We start from the raw sequence: 15,416 nt of genomic DNA on the forward strand, positions 1-15,416 counted from the left end.
TGCATAAATTGATTGGTACATCAAGGTAAAACCCATTTACCCATTATAACATTTAACTAATTAATATATATATATATATATATATATATATATATATAATTGAAGCTTCTAAAACTCTTATAATTTTTCACGTCACCATTATTTTCTTTTTCGTTTTATTTTAGATTCTTTTTATTTTAGGTTTTATATCTTGTATATTTATTATTTCTTTTCAACGTGTAATTATCTTATCAAGTGTTACAATAATTTAGTTTAAGTAAAACTCTATTAGATATATGTTTCAAGAGCTTGAAAATTCTACTTCAACTAAAATTCTATAACAAAATTTTTAACAAATATAAACCCTTGCCAAGGTTGAAACACTTCATACTCACTCAAATTTTCACAAAGAAAACTCACATAGCAAATTGAAGCCATGATAGGAAGCAAGAAGGTTCAGAAGAAACAGAGAATTGAAATAGATGATGACAAAGACGAAAATGACATAATAAGTAGTCCATCGGATTGTCTCCTTACTGGCATCCTCTCCTATCTCCCAATACAAGACTCTATTGCAACAATAATTTTTTTTAAAGTCGAGTAGAAGCATGAGCTCTTTTTTTGTTATTTTCTTCTCCTCTACTTTGTTTATATATATATATATATATATATATATATATATATATATATATATATTAATGATTTTTCATGTATTTTCCATGGTTTTTGTAACACCCCAACCCAACTTTATAATTAAACTATGTGTTTGATGATTAATTACTATTTTAAGCCACTTTCTTTCTAAAATTAATATAAGAGTATTTAATAAACATGTTATTTTATAATGCTATTAAATAAGAATTGTAAAGATTATAAATAATTGAATAGCTAATTGTATTATGTATATATATATATATATATATATATTAAGTATGTACAAAACTATATTAAGTGGTTAAATTATTAGATATATAGTTATTTTTGTTTAATTAAGTGTTTAAGGTAAGGGGTTTATGTGCCAAGTTATTTTACAGTTGAGTCTTTATAGAATATAAGCTTATAAGGGGTGGGGAGGTAAGTAATTTTTAAAAGTTACAAAGATGAGTCATTAGCCTTCCTTATGCATACACGTGCCCACCCAAGCCATTTTTCTTGACTTTTTGGCTGCACCAGCAATTTCCTTGGTCCTTTCTTTGCTCATTTGTTTTCTTCTTTCTTTGTTCTTATTGGCTGCACCTTATGGTCCTTATCTCTTCTTTGACTTTCTCAAGAACACTCTCCCTCTCATACCCACGGGTCCAACACCAAAAGAAAGAAAAAATAACTCTCAACTCTCCTCTCCCTTTCACACCTACGGGTCCAGCAGCAAGAAGGAAGCTTCTTTCCATTCTTCCCAAGCTCTTGTTCCCAACTTGAAGCTAGAGTGATTCTAGCTCTTATCACTCTAATAATCCATGTCTAGGGTAAGGGGAAAATCTAATTCTTTTAGTCTATTATCCATTTTAAACTTAAGTGATGGTTATATGAATTTGTATATGGGTGTGTAGGATTCTAGAGATTGTTGATTGCCCAAATATGATTTGAATCATTGTTATGCTTGCATGTGCTCCTAGATGATAGACTAATATAAAATCTGTTATGGGTAAGTGTTAAAATAAGTAAAATAGCCAGATAAACTCTATGGAAGTGTTATTTGAGGTGCTGAATGTGTAGTTGATTCAGTAATTGAAGCTTGTTGAGAGTTAGTTTATGAACTTGTTAAGAGTTGCACTTATTGGTTAACCTGTTTGGTCATTATAAATCCTGTAATTTTCTAGGACAGCTATGGGTAAAAGGTTTGTTAGAAATTATTATATGATATGTCTAGAATGTGGGTATTAAATTTCATACGAAAATGCTATCGTTTGATAATTGTTTGTGAATTTACAAGAAAATGTTGTAAAGCTGTCACTGTGATAGATTCTGTGTTTACACATGATAAATTATGTATTAATTTGTACACGGTGAATTTGAATGCTAGGGATATTTTTTATGAATTCTAAGACACATATGGTTGTAATGGAAGTGGTCTCACAGAATTTGAATCAATATAAAAATAATGGTTTAATTCCTAAGTTGCATAAAATTCTGTCAGGACAGATTTGAGTATTCTGTATTGTATGATTTTTAGTAAAGTATGGTTTTATGATTTGACTCCGAAATTTATATGGTAATTACTAGACATCCAGAGGAGTTTCTCTGTAAAATTTCATGAGGATTTGATGTGTTTAGATAGCCCATTTGTATTTTACAAATGAGGCAAATGCTGTTGAAATGAGCAGTAAACAGTAAATGATAAGTCTGATTTTGAGGATTTAATTCTAAAGTTAGGGTGAATGTTTTGAGCTATAATCTAATATGCTTATCATTTAGAATGTCTAGATTATAGATATATTTTTATATATACTTGGCTCAAGGTTTAGTGCTCAAAGGAGGGGTTCTAAACCATTCGACTGTTGTTTTTATAAAGCTGTTTTGTTCAACATGCTGTATGTTGCTTTGTGTAAGTTTATGCATGCACCATTGCTTCCGATCTCAAACACATTCTAAATTGATTTTAAAGTTGTTGACATGATATGAATATGAACATTAAAATTATGGTTTTTCTTTAGTTTGGTACATCATTTGTTGATGTGTGCATTATATGTTTGTGGGAACCTCGTTGAGGTGGAATTATGATTTCCTTGATTTTAAGAGATAGGCTTTGAGATGAATGTGTAAGTTTATCTTAATGTATAATTGATCGTAATAAGTTTTGATATTTGGTTTAGGGGTTACTAGTACTCAAGTCTAAGCTCCTTCGACTTTAGGTTCTCAGTTCCTCTGCTTTCAGGTAAGGGATAAGTTATATGAGCATTTGGTAAGTCATGAAGTTGTTTTAAAGTGTATTATGCATTAAAAGATTTTTGTTTAGAGATATGACATATAATTATGTTTCAAACAAAAATATGTTCGTGAGCTTTCGAATCCTTATGTATATGATTTAAGCATATTGATGCTATTACTAATTTTCACGAACATGATGTTTAAAGAAAATAATGGAAATGCATTTATTGTGAAATGTTTTGAAACTATGAATTTCAGTATGATGTATAAGTACAAAATATTTTTGGGTTATGTCCTCTGATAATTTGAACTTGATCAAAGTATGTATTGAGGATGGCGGTTCGTCTGCGCTCAATTAAAGTATGCATTGAGGATGGCGGTGCGTCCGCGCTCAATCAAAATATATATTGAGGATGGCGGTGCATCTGTGCTCATAAGTACGAGCTTATTAGATATGGATTAACCAATATGTTATGAACAACTATATTATTTTATTGATCTTGAGAGAATGAATTGTTTAAACGCATTATGAAAAGTTAAAAGCTCTTATGAAGGAAGTTTATAATGAAAAGAAAAGTTGTTCTTTAAAGATAAAAATTTCTGAAGTTTTGTTGTGCTTTAAAGATAAAACTTTTTATGAAAGCTCAAGTTTATGTTAAAAAGTCATCAGATATTTATTCTTTAAGAAACATTAAGTTTTATGACTATGAAAGTTATAATACTTTATGAGAAAAAGTTTATAAAGAAAAGTTTTCTTGTTTGTTAAGATGTTTCTAATTTAAGATAAAGTTACCAATTATCTGATTTAAGTCAAAATGATTATTGTGTAATAAGACTATATATATATATGATTTTAAACACTCAATATTATATTTGGTGACTTTGTAATAAATGAAAGAAAGAAATTCAATCCGAAAGGTTTTGGTAATATTGTTCTGATAAGAAAAAGGAGAACAATTATTTTCCTATGAAGAGTGTATAAATTATTATTATAAATAGTATAAAATACTATGCATGAAAAGATGTTCTCCTATTTAAATAATCGTAAAATGAAATGATTTGATTTACATACATTTTTATTAAATTCTTATGTACCTTACCCTTACTGAGCGGTGTAGCTCATCCCTTCCACTCTTTCAGTCAACAGGTTTTATTTTGGAGCAAAGGGAGCCTTAGTCGAGTTTTAGAAGGAGTTGGTTTTAGTTTTAAAAGTATAGATCCCAAACTAGCCATTTGATGTTTGGTTTTACAGTATTGTGTATTTTAGGATCTAATGAAAGTTGTGTATCTTAATGTGTTAAGAGATGTATTATGTGAAATTTAGAATTTGAGTAACTGGTGGATTATGTTATTCTTTGAGTACAGTGTAGATGCTCTGAATATCCAATGAAAAGTTATATCAAATAAGTAAAGAAACAAGAATGAAAAGAAAGACGGAAGCTTTTGTAAAAGCTTTTGTTAAAAGTTAAGTTGGTTCTTGTTAATACCAGGTTAGGTTTGATATTAACATGCCGGTCATGGTCACAAATCCGAGTATCGGGTTTGGGTTGTGACAGTCTTTCACGTATATATGATTTTTAGAATAAGGAGAATTACAATTTGATTAATTTAGATGAAAAAAATTGTTAGTTTTGTTTATTGTTATGATTTTTCCAGATTAAATCTCACACCAAAATAAGAACGAAAAAAAATTGACTCTATTTATTATTAGTTTTAGTTTTCATTTGGAGCAAAAGAGATTGCTTGAGATATGATTTGCTATGGAAATATATTCATTAAGTATACTGATATGTCGATTAAATACATATCTATAATCTTCTAAAAAAAATACGTATCTACTATAATAATAATAATAATAATAATAATAATAATAATGAAATTCTAGATACCTATTGCAATAGGAATAGATCGAGTTTAAACAAATCCAGTGTGTGTATGTGTGTGTGTGTGTGTATATATATATATATATATAATGAAATTCTAGATACCTATTGCAATAGGAATAGATCGAGTTTAAACAAATCCAGTGTGTGTGTGTGTGTATATATATAAAATCGAAGCCTTTAACTTTTAATTGACTTCTCCAGAGTTTGTTACATCATTATCATTTTGTTAACAAATAATTTTATTTAAACAAAATTATTTAACTTTTTTTAATTAATGATATCAACTTCAACTCAAAGAGGACTAATCTTTGACATCAACTGCCAAAATCCAAACTTAACAATGAGTGAAACTTTATTTCTCTAACAAGTCCAATTTAAACTCAAACAGTGATAATTTATCTCCAAATTTGCGAGGTCAATCATGAATACTATAAAAGCAATGCAAACCCCAATATATATTTATATTTAAAGCCGAGTAGAGGTATGAGCTTTTTTTCTATTATTTTCTTCTCCTCTACTTTGTTAAAAAACAATTATGGTTTTTTATGTGTATATGATTTTTTTTTCATTGTTTAAAGTTTCGAGCCGTTAAAATTTAAAACTTATTGTTTTATGAGTTCGTGCACTTTTTTTTTTCTTATATTTCTCTTTTGAATAGTCATATATTTTTTAAATTGTTTCAATAACTTATTCTTTAATTATATATCTTTTTTGGCATTGTGGAAGTTTTAGCATATGAATTTGTGTTAGTTTTTGCTATATTTGAACATGTTTAGCAGATTTCAATGACAATACCATGTATTATTCTTTTGAAGGCAATCAATTTTTCTTTTATACTTCTCTATTGTGTAATCATATACATTTTTTTTTCTCAAAAATTTATAGGAAGTAAATCTTATGATTCTTTAATATTTTTTGGCATTTCAAAAGTTTTAACATCTGAATTATTCTTTTGATGGTAACACTCTTATATTTCTCTGTTGTGTAGTCACACACACACTTATATATATATTAGGCGTAAATGCACTTTTAGTCTCTACATTTTAGCTTTTTTCCATTTTGGTCCCTCAATTTTTATTTTACCACTTTTAGTCCCTAAACCAATTAACGCGTGACAATTAACGCTGACGTGGCTGGTGGCACATTAAAATAATAATTAAAAAAAATCTATTTTGGCATTAAAAAAATGCCACATTAGCATCTAAATTAATTTTGATTAAATAAAAAAAATTAAAAACAAAAAATTTCAAATCTAAGAAGATAAGAACATAAGAACTTGTTCTTCAATGTTCTTCTTAAACCAAGAAATAAACCTAGGCTACCCAGCAACGACATCAAACCCAGAATCAAAGAGCAAACCCAGCAACGACATTTTCCTTTATTTGAATTCCAAAGAAAAAACAAACAAAATTTTTACTTTTTTGAGTTTTAAAGATTGAATATTTGTTCACCCAAAAAAATAAATAAAAAATATTCACATTAGCGAATATGACCAAATACATTTTGGTCATTGCTCATCCACTAGATTCAACTTACTAAAGCTCTCTCTCGTCTAAAATGAAGCTCTCTTTCATCTAAAGCTCCTTCTCTCTCAAATCAAAATCTCTATCTCTATCTCTCTTTCGGCTTTCTCTTTGGATCTGGGTTTAGAGAAAGAAATGGTGGGTGTTGGGTTCGACTGGGTTTCTTGGGATTTGGGCTTTCTCTTTGGCTTTGATCGGTGATCGTTGGTGGGTTTGACTGGGTTTGATTGGATCTGGGTTTAGGGAAAGAGATGGTGGGTGCTGGGTTTGATTGGGTTTGCTAGGATCTGAGCTTTCTCTTCCGCTTTGATCAACCGGAGAAGACAATGGATCTGGCAAACACGGCACTTGGCAAAATGCTATTGGACAAGATCACTCTGGTCGTCATGGTCCTTTTAACTCCTCTCATTGAAAAAGCTTCCCTCAAGAACCACCTCTCTTTCGTTCAGATGCTTAGCCCTTTCTGCTCCTTCAACAACATCGATGGTAACCTCTCACTCTCTTTCTTTTAGAGAAATGTGTGTGTTAGGTTTTGATAGACTTGTGTGTGGTTTGATTGGATCGTGTTTTTTCCAGTTTGTTGCAGTACCTGTATGGACAACAAGTGATTAGCCTTATCAGCTTCAAAAGTTCAAGTTGCAGTTGTTTATTTCTTGATTTAAGAAGAACATTGAAGAACAAGTTGTTCTTAGATCTGTAATTTTTTGTTTTTAATTTTTTAAATTTAATTAAAATTAATTTAGATATTGACATGGCATTTTTTAATGCCAAAATAGATTTTTTAATTATTATTTTAATGTGCCGTTAGCCACGTCAGCTTTTTCAGTTAGTTGGGTGACGGTAAGGATTTAAATGTCACGCGTTAATTGGTTTAGGGACTAAAAGTGGTAAAATGAAAATGTAGGGACCAAAATGGAAAAAAACCAAAATATAAGGATTAAAAGTGCATTTACGCCTATATATTATCTATAATTTGTAGGCTCTGCATCTTTTGATTCATTTCAATAGTTATAGACATGGATTATTCTTTTGAATGCAACCCATCTTTCTCTTATATTTCTCTATTGTTCAGTCATATATATATATATATATATATATTGTTTTGTTTCAATTATTTCTAAGCAGTGAATCATTCGATTCTTTATTTTTTTATTTATTTTATCTTTTAGAAGTTTTAATATCTAAATTTTTGAGTTATTTTTTTGCAGTAAAAATTTTTTTTGTAAGCCATTACATGTTCAAGCAATGACTTCTTCATCAAATAGTAACACAAATTGAAGTTATACAAGAGAAAATCATGCAATGGTGCGGTTTCTTAATCAATTTAAGATTTTATAAAATTATTTTAGTTTACCTCACAAATGGGTAGGTTCCCGTGCATAGCATGGGTTAGCGACTAGTTATAACCTAAATCCAACCCAACCCAATTACCCAATAATCAATGATCATATATAACAAAAATACCACTAAAACCTCTAAAATGACCAAAATACTCTTTAATCTAAAAATTATTAAAATGCCGCTAAATGTTCAATGACCAAAATGCCCCCCAAAATCCTCTAAAATTACCAAAATACCTTTAGAGCCTAAAAAATAATTAAAATACCCTTAAAACTTAAAAAAGTGATAAAAAATGACCTCAAAACCTAAAAAATGATCGAAATACCCTTAGAATATAAAATGACAAAAATAACCCCAAAACTTTAAAAATGACGAAAATACCTCCAAAATCTAAAAAAATGATCGAAATACCCTCATTACCTCCAAAATAACCAACCCCTAAATCTAAAAAATGACTGAAACCTATAAAATTGACTGAAATATCATTGGAACCTAAAAAATGACCAAAATACCTTTGAAACCTAAAAATTGAAAGTGACTGAATTACCCCTGAGTCCTCCAAAATAAACCCAAAATACAAATAAACTTAAAAAATGACCAAAATACTTCCGAAACCTAAAAATTGAAAGTGACCAAATTACCTCTGAGTCCTCCAAAATAAAACCAAAATACATATAAACCTAAAAAATGACTAAAATATCACCGAAAACCTAAAAAATAACTGAAATACCCTTAGGACCTCCAAAATAACCAAAATACCCCTAAACCTAAAAAGAATGACTGAAATATCCCCAAAACCTATAAAATGACCGAAATGCCCCTGAAACCAATGAAATTGATTGAAATACCTTAATAACCTAAACAATGACAAATACCCTGTGTAGACACTATATTTTGTACCCTTTATGACTCAGACCCCCGTTCCCCAATGATACTTAAGCTCTAAGACCCAAGGCCAGTTTAGAGCCCAATCATATATCAAATTGACTTGAGGAGTGTTAAAATGGAAAATATAATTTTTAAATGAGCCGAAAGCACGCGTATGTAGGCATACTCCTGTGTACGCAACTAGGGTTTTAGAGACATAAAAAGGGCAAGTTTTCTGCAATAATTGTTGAGATTTGGAATGAATCCCACATTGTCTGGGAGCCATTCCAAACCCCATTTTTCCACTATATATGAGCACTACCATCAGGTGTGCCTAATGCCAAATATTTGGCATACCGAACACCAAAAAACCACTCTCGTGAGGTGTTCTAAATGCTAAAATTTTTGGCATGAATGAACTATACAGTTCTAAATATACAACTGTACAGATAAGAATGCTAACACTTTTTAATATTTATTTATTCTACTTTTCTCTCTCTTCTTTCATCGTGACCCTTTGATTATCTCTCATACTATCTTCTTCTCTACCAATCCTCTCCACCAATCCATGCCAGCGTCTCATCCTCTCTCCCTCGAACAAGATCAAGAAACTAATCCATGCCAACGTCTAATCAAGCCCTGTCACCGTCCAATCTCTCCTCTGAACTCGCCATCGATTACTCCTCTGGTCTCAGCAGTGCCGCCGCTGATCTCAATCTCAAAATCGCCGCCAATCTCAGTCTCACTAGCGCTGAACCTCCTCTCCCTAAGCCGCCACCGATTGGCCAGACCTCCTTTTCTCAAGATCTCGATCGTGGTGGTTGTGGTGTGGTTTTTTTTTTTGTGTAGGGGCTGATTTTGGTTGTAGTGTTGCAGTGGTTGGAAAGCTTTTGTGTGGGGTATCTAGTGTAAACTTTTATTTTTCCTTTCTTTTATTTTCTGCCTTTAAATCTCCTTGTTTGATTTCTTTGTTTGTTAGGTTATGTTTTAATATGCTTTTCTAGATTAGGTTTACATTTTTGTATGCTTAAAATGCATATTAGGTTGTTAGAATTTCCGTTTTACAGTTTTGCTATGTTTTTGTGTTGTTAGGTTTTCTGGGCAAGAACTTGCGTATGCATAATCTTGCTTGTGCACGCAAGCTTGATTATGCGTACGCAGGCCTATTTTTGCATGCGTGAGTCGCTGTCCAAAAACCCTAATTTTTATTTGTTTGTTTTGCTTCTATTTTCACATGTTGTTCTGTTCAGTTTCTTTTCTATGTTTTTTACGCTTCCAAAGTTTCTGTTTCACATGGTTGTTTGTTTATTTGCCATCATATGTTTAGATTAGGGTTTCTTAATTTTAATGCCATGCCATCCATCCACATGTTTATGCATTAATGCCATAGGTGCTGTGTCGTTGAAATGTGAGTAAAGGTATGTCATGCATTGATATGAACATGCTTTTGGTGATGTATGTTGCTTGAATGTTTGTTTATGTCCATTTTCATGCTTTGTATAATATTTGTGATTGCCATGATACCTTGTTGCCATGTTTAATTTGCTGCCTTGTTTTAGATGTATGATAGGGTTTTTACACTCTAGATGAATGCTAGGGTTTTTATATGTGTGTGGTTTGACTTCCTTTTGCTTTATGGATAGATATGTATGTGTTTTGGGATAATGATGCCATGTTGTATGCTTAGATGTATGCTAGTGTGTGTGTGAGTATAGATACAAGTATTGAACATGTTTTTAATGAGGTTAAGACATAAGACACAATGATGGGAGGCTAACCTTAGGGTTGGATGATCTTGGGTGCCTAACACCTTCCCAAAAGCATACCTAAACTTCGAACCCATATTTTTGGTAGTAAGATCAAAAGGTTCTTCCTCGAAAGGACGCTATATATATGGTTCCTAGACCATTGCAAAAACTAGGTGGCGACTCCAAAACTCCTCATGTCCACACGCCAAAACCTAAAAATGGCCAAAATACTGCCGAAAGCTAAAAAATGATTGAAATACCCCTAAGGTATGCAAAATAACCAAAATACCCATAAACCTAAAAAATGACCAAAATGTCCTTGAAACCTAAAAGTTGATCAAAATATCCTTAGAATCTAAAAAGTGATTGAAATGCCCTCGAAATCTAAACAAATAACCAAAATACCTCGAACTAAAATCATGAACTGAAATCATGAGTTAAAAATGCGATTTCAAATTTAACTCACAATTTAGTTCAAAAAATGTGTGTAAAGTGTGAGGGTGTGTGTAACCATTTTTGTCCCATATGAAATATCTATTGTGTGTGATGGGGGAGTTCGGGGATAAGGTGCGTGTATTAATATAAATAGTAAAGCATATAATTAAAGAAAAAAAGGATTGGTTTTAATAATTTTATTGTTATAGGCATTAACATCTATTGTCATAATACACAATTATAATGTCAATAAAAGTAGGTGAAAATACTATTTTTGTCCATATATTTTGGGGTCACGGTTAATTTAGTTCCTATATTTTGATAAAATTCAATTTGATCAATGTTATTTTTAAGTTGCGGTTAATTTGGTTTCTACCATCAACTCACTAAGAAAAAAAATAAAAAAAGACCAACATGGCTAATGGATTACACAATTAGCACATTTGAAGTTGACATGGCTAATAAAAAATTTTAATTGCTATTAAAAAATGCCACGCTAGCATTTAAATCGGATTTTCTTTCAATTTAAAAAAAAAAAAGAAAAAAAACCAGATTTTATTGCACTTGCTTGGCAACCAAATGGGCTTGTGATTGCATTTTCTCTAGTGATTCTGCTCACGTTTGCAATCTCTTGTGATTATCCTGACTCGTTATCTGAATCAATCATCCTAAACTCAGCAACTTTTTAACCTTTAAACTTCAAAAATTTCCTGTGTCTGATCTCGTTCAACAAAATGGACCAAAAATTCAACAACTTTCGTTCTAAGAACTATCATGGGCTTGATAAAGTTTTAGAAAAAAGACCAAAATCCACAATTTTAAGTGATAAAATTATATGGGCCTGACTGAGTTCCCAAAATAGTGACCAAATTTACTAAAAACTAATAGACCTTCACAAATTAGACCAAATCCAAGATTATCATGGGTCTTGATGGGAAACTTTTTAGCTAACTCCATGGTCAACCTTCCGAATGTAAGCTACGTCTTTTGAAAGAATTGGAAGACTTAATGCAACAAATGCAAACTATCACGTCTACTCTAATAAGTCATCTGTCACATACAAGAACAGACGAGCAAGCACTTGCAAGCCTAACCTTGACACCTGTTCGTCATCCCGTAGACAGACGGGTGAAGATGGGCATACGAAGCCTACACTACAATGCTCGCAAAGTGGCTATCACCTAAGGCTCTCCTACATTCACGCAACTACTGGCAAAGGGATAACTCCCATCTCCTACAAATCAGCTGTGAGATAACGCCCGTCCTCTACAAGTCAGCTGAGGGATAACCCAAGTCCCTATAATTTAGTTAAGGTGGTCATCCACGGAGAAAATGGGCTATTAGCCATATTTATGGAAGAATATAGTTAGTAGGCACTGTTTCAGAAGTATATATAATACTAACATCTCGACTCTTAGAGAGTCGATTTTGAGGCTATAAATCGACTCTTAGATACTCGATTTCCTTGTTCTGATCACAACTGATGTGGCGATTTTCCACGTGGCGGCCACCTGGAAATCGAGTTTCTAAGAGTCGATTTATATATCGACTCTTAAATACTCGGTTTCCAGGTGACGTGGAAATCGAGTCTTTGAGACTCGATTTCTAATAGGGGTTTTTCAAAATTAACCCAAGTCTAGCCTCTCGCACAGACCAGACCTCTCTCTCGCGCCTCTCTCCACTCTCTGTCACTCACCCTCTCACTCTCGTGGCTCTTCACTCTCTGTCACTCACCCTCTCACTCTCCCTCTCGCGCCTCTCTCCACCTTCTCACGCTCGCAGCTCTCCACCCTCTCACGGCTCTCCACCGTCTCACGGCTCTCCACCGTCTCACGGCTCTTCACCGTCTCACGCTCGCGCCTCTCTCACTCGCCCCCTGAGCTGTCACTCACTCAGTCTCCACTCTCAAGCACTCTCTCCACTCTCACTCAGTTCTCAGGTATGTTTTTCTTAATTGTGTGATTTTTTCTTAGTGGTTTTTGTTCGAAAATTATGATTGAACTGATTGTCGAATAGAGAGTAATCTGATCTTCACAAATTTCTGTTCACATGTTTGATACATGAAATAATATGATTGCTCTTCAAGACTGATATTGTGGTAGATTTCTATTCAATTTATTTCTCTATTTTTATCGCTTCTTGAATCAGGCTGTGATGATGATAATTATTACGGTCACATTCGTTATGACAATAATATCCATTTCTGAACATGGGGTCAGTTTCCTGTTCACACAATTACCATTGAAAAGAAATAATGAAGTCCATTGATTTTTAATATGGCTACTATATTCACCAAAGAAGTTAAGATGTATCTAAAGCATAGTCCAGGGCAGCTAAAGCTCATCAATGCTTTCATGAATCGGACCAACAGGTTATAGCATTCATGATTTACAACTTTAAAGTAAACTACAGTAAGTAGATATTAGGAAAATATATATTCCACTATATTGCTACTTTGGAGCTGCAGAAGGGCCGTAAGCTTAGTCCTTCGCATCTGCAATGCCCCCTGGTGTTATCTGAAATACGTGCTTCTGTTAAGACAAACTTGTCGGGCACTGAAAAGTAGTTTTTAACTGTTGATATGGAAGACACAGAATTCCTGATTTTAGGATAACTTATCATGATGTCTGTTTTTAATTGATCTTCTAGGATTCCACTTTTCTCTCTCATGACCAGACGGTCACAATTACAGGGTTGATTTTCCATGAAAGTTGATTCAGTCAATCGAAAATTTAAAAGGTTGAATTATAGCACTAGTGAAAAGGATATAGCTTCAGCCTCGGGCAGATTCTACATTATTTGCCTTCTTATTATTGTTCTTCTGTGGGTTCTTGGGTGCTTGTCTAGTAGACTTCATAGCAGCTTCACCCCTTGCTTTGCCTCTCATTTTCTTTCTTAACTCCTCTGACTAAGCATCACTTTTCTCAAGCTCCTAAATAACATAAAACTAAACAGTCAAGAAACAGAAAGACACAAAAATAAATAAATCATCACAAGGAATTGTTAATTTTTCAGTCATACATCGAGTTGCCCATCCAAAGCAGCAAGATCTTTCCTCCAAAAGGACTTTGGAGTTTCCTTTCTCAAATCATCAACCTCCTTATTGAGCTTATCCCTTTCAGCATCATGGCTGGCTTCTCTTTGCCAGTGATCATCCAGGGTCTCATCATTATCTATTTTTGAATAATCTAAATGTTCATGATCTTCCCCTAACAGAAACCTCTGCTGCATGATGTAAGTGAATTGATCCATCTGATCTTGCATCTCTGTGGCAGATAAAGTTTCTCTCTCATTGTGTTGTTTTGCAGTGGAGTGGGCACCATTGGTTGCATCATCTCGATGATCCCGAGCCCATCTATAAGTGAGAAGGCAAAATCTCGAAATGTTAGTCAGAATCAAACTGCTGGTTATGTTTATAACAATTGACACCTACTAGGTGTATTAGGTTACTAAAGAATTCAAAACACAAAATATATCATTCAATGTAACACATCAAAATTTGGCAAGTTTACTTAGGTACAGCAAGACAATTTAAATTATAAATAATCTATACACAGAACATCTAGGACCCACCAAGTAGAACTAGTGTCATACTTCATTACTTCTGACGGCCTGAGAGTAATTTTATTTGTTAACATCTTCGAAATTTAGGTAAAGAAGGGCCAATCAAGGCATGGAGGGGTTCACTAAGGAATGAGTAATTTATTCACATTTCTTTTGGTTAATTAAATAATTGAATTTCATGGACTGGAATTGAAATAGAACCAACCAATTTGACTCAATTTAATAAACAAATATTACTGGATAAGCTTTTATCCAACTTAGATCTTGTTCTGACCTGTTGCCAACTCAGATCTTATCTTAACTAGTATCATCTCCACAATTAATGAAATGCTACAGACTGTATTTCACTCTTACAATACACTACAAAGGAAACTTCCTACTAAATTATGGAGGGAGGGTTAATTTATAAATTGAAGTACATATATATTGATAGACGTAACTACTAAAGTTCATAATCATGCTTCGGGTTGCATGAATCCATAAATTTGTTAACTCATTTGGATAGTACAAGTATAGACTACTTGACTAGTTCTCTCTCTTTAATAATGTCATGGACATAGCCAACTAACATTGCAATAGTAAATTTAAACAAACTTAAGGGTTTATATATTATAAAGAAAATCTGATAGCTCTATAAGCCTGAGGCCCTGTATGTTGAATAGACAAGAACTGGTGTTATCAGAATTAGTTTGTGATGGAGCACTAGAAAAACAAAGTCAACTATTTGCTATGTTTCTCTATTCTAGACAATGACAGAATGAAGGAAGACTAGTAATTGTTATGGCTAAGAACCCATAGTGTGCCCCATTTTTCCCAACAACATTCTGAATTTAAGTAACTATGATTTAAACACAAAAATCCTCAAAAACAACATTGCCTCAAATCTATACCCTTTCAGAAATCCACAGTATAAGTAGCAACTTAGACAGCAAGAAAATAAAATTTCATAATTAATTGAAAAAAAAAATAGTAAGAAGACAATGAATAATTATATGGTACTTAGATTTTTTCAATAAAATATAGGAACAACTTCCATTTAATTAAGAATGATTGATTCATTGTAAAAATTGAAATCAATTCCAAGTGCAACACCAATTAATATTCATTTGTTTTTCTTTTTGTTTTCAATGTCTATTACGTGCTAATTGCTTATCATTCTTGTGCAGTATGGCTGCTGCAAATGTTGGACAGATTGACCACGCACAGCC

At 32.5% G+C, this 15,416-nt stretch overlaps 1 protein-coding gene and 1 long non-coding RNA gene across 3 annotated transcripts; one reads left to right on the forward strand and one right to left on the reverse strand.

The window, feature by feature from the left end:
* Positions 1-1,253: 1,253 nt before the first annotated feature.
* Positions 1,254-4,568, forward strand: LOC142617675 (uncharacterized). Its single transcript, XR_012841020.1, has 3 exons — positions 1,254-1,442; positions 2,790-2,851; positions 3,985-4,568. It is a non-coding gene; the product is annotated as an uncharacterized LOC142617675 (long non-coding RNA).
* An 8,293-nt stretch (positions 4,569-12,861) lies between these two features.
* Positions 12,862-14,350, reverse strand: LOC142617592 (uncharacterized). Of its 2 annotated transcripts, none has more exons than XR_012840997.1 (3): positions 14,218-14,350; positions 13,666-13,999; positions 12,862-13,576 (listed from the first exon to the last, which is right to left on the reverse strand). XR_012840997.1 is itself a non-coding variant. In XM_075790496.1 (3 exons), the coding sequence occupies exons 1-3, from the start codon at positions 14,241-14,243 to the stop codon at positions 13,553-13,555; spliced, it is 363 nt and encodes a 120-aa protein (XP_075646611.1). In that variant the 5' UTR covers positions 14,244-14,258; the 3' UTR covers positions 12,862-13,552. The 2 variants fall into 2 exon arrangements, 1 of the variants encoding a protein (XP_075646611.1); XM_075790496.1 differs by having other exon boundaries at positions 14,239-14,258.
* Between the last annotated feature and the right edge of the window lie 1,066 nt (positions 14,351-15,416).

The sequence above is a fragment of the Castanea sativa genome, chromosome 11 (genome assembly GCF_040712315.1).
Source record: "Castanea sativa cultivar Marrone di Chiusa Pesio chromosome 11, ASM4071231v1".
NCBI classification, from domain to species: Eukaryota; Viridiplantae; Streptophyta; class Magnoliopsida; order Fagales; family Fagaceae; genus Castanea; species Castanea sativa.